This window comes from Piliocolobus tephrosceles, chromosome 9, assembly GCF_002776525.5.
Source record: "Piliocolobus tephrosceles isolate RC106 chromosome 9, ASM277652v3, whole genome shotgun sequence".
Classification (NCBI taxonomy): domain Eukaryota; kingdom Metazoa; phylum Chordata; class Mammalia; order Primates; family Cercopithecidae; genus Piliocolobus; species Piliocolobus tephrosceles.
This window is the reverse complement of record NC_045442.1, coordinates 20664883-20666183: the sequence shown is the minus strand read 5'-3', so window position 1 is coordinate 20666183 and position 1301 is coordinate 20664883. Positions and strand designations below refer to the sequence as shown.

The window sequence follows — 1301 nt, the reverse complement described above, 5'->3', positions numbered from 1 at the left end:
CCAGAATCCCGGGCTCGCACACACTCCGCGCAGGCCGCTCCCCCTGCACACTCCTCCCTCCGTCTCCCCCCCGCCTCCCCCCCCCCCCCCCCCCCCCCCTCTCCCCCCTCCCTCTCCCGGCGCCCGAAAGGATCATTGTTAGCCGCCCCCGCCCCGCCCACCCCGGCTGTTTATTTATGCACACGTCACCGGGCCGGCCCCGCCCTCCGGCATCTCATTAAGGCAGTGTGTTCCTCTCGCCCTGTCAATAATCTCCGCTCCCAGACTACTCCGTTCCTCCGGATTTCGATCCCCCTTTTTCTATCTGTCAATCAACGCCGCCTTTGAACTGAAAAGCTCTCAGTCTAACTTCAACTCACTCAAATCCGAGCGGCACGAGCACCTCCTGTATCTTCGGCTTCCCCCCCCTTTGCTCTTTATATCTGACTTCTTGTTGTTGTTGGTGTTTTTTTTTTTACCCCCCTTTTTTATTTATTATTTTTTGCACATTGATCGGATCCTTGGGAACGAGAGAAAAAAGAAACCCAAACTCACGCGTGCAGAAGATCTCCCCCCCCTTCCCCTCCCCTCCTCCCTCTTTTCCCCTCCCCAGGAGAAAAAGACCCCCAAGCAGAAAAAAAGTTCACCTTGGACTCGTCTTTTTCTTGCAATATTTTTTTTGGGGGGCAAAACTTTTTGAGGGTGATTTTTTTTTTTGGCTTTTCTTCCTCCTTCATTTTTCTTCCAAAATTGCTGCTGGTGGGTGAAAAAAAATGCCGCAGCTGAACGGCGGTGGAGGGGATGACCTAGGCGCCAACGACGAACTGATTTCCTTCAAAGACGAGGGCGAACAGGAGGAGAAGAGCTCCGAAAACTCCTCGGCAGAGAGGGATTTAGCTGATGTCAAATCGTCTCTAGTCAATGAATCAGAAACGAATCAAAACAGCTCCTCCGATTCCGAGGTAAGAAAAGCCCCTCGGGCTGGTGGGGTTTTTTATCCGTTTCCTGGGCTTGGCAAATGTTGCTGAAAGGGGAGAAATCCGGGCTGGGGGCGGCGGCGGGGCCCGGCGGGCGGCGTGTGCGTGCGATGCCACCATTGCAAAAACTTGTAACCCTGTTTTTTCTACCCCCCCGACCTCGCCGATTCTTTTTCTCCCCCTTCTGCGTGGCGTTTGCCCCTCGCCCTCCCCACCTCCACCCCTCCGGGAAGGCGGAAAGACGGCCTCCGCCTCGCTCCGAAAGTTTCCGAGATAAATCCCGGGAAAGTTTGGAAGAAGGTGAGTACGCCCCGCGCGCCCCGCAGCCGCCCGGAGCCGCCCCCC

General features: G+C 56.1%; 1 protein-coding gene across 17 annotated transcripts in view; it reads left to right on the top strand.

Annotated features, from left to right (window-relative positions):
- Positions 1 to 221: 221 nt before the first annotated feature.
- Positions 222 to 1301, top strand: part of TCF7L2 (transcription factor 7 like 2) — a 221069-nt gene continuing 219989 nt past the window's right edge. For 12 of the 17 annotated variants that reach the window (XM_026446675.2, XM_026446668.2, XM_026446669.2 and 9 more), the window contains exons 1-2: positions 222 to 941; positions 1190 to 1256. In XM_026446675.2, the coding sequence (XP_026302460.1) occupies positions 753 to 941; positions 1190 to 1256 (256 nt within the window). In that variant the 5' untranslated portion in view covers positions 222 to 752. The remainder of the gene's footprint in view (positions 942 to 1189; positions 1257 to 1301) is intronic. The other 5 variants (XM_026446672.2, XM_026446666.2, XM_026446670.2 and 2 more) reach the window with 1 other exon arrangement.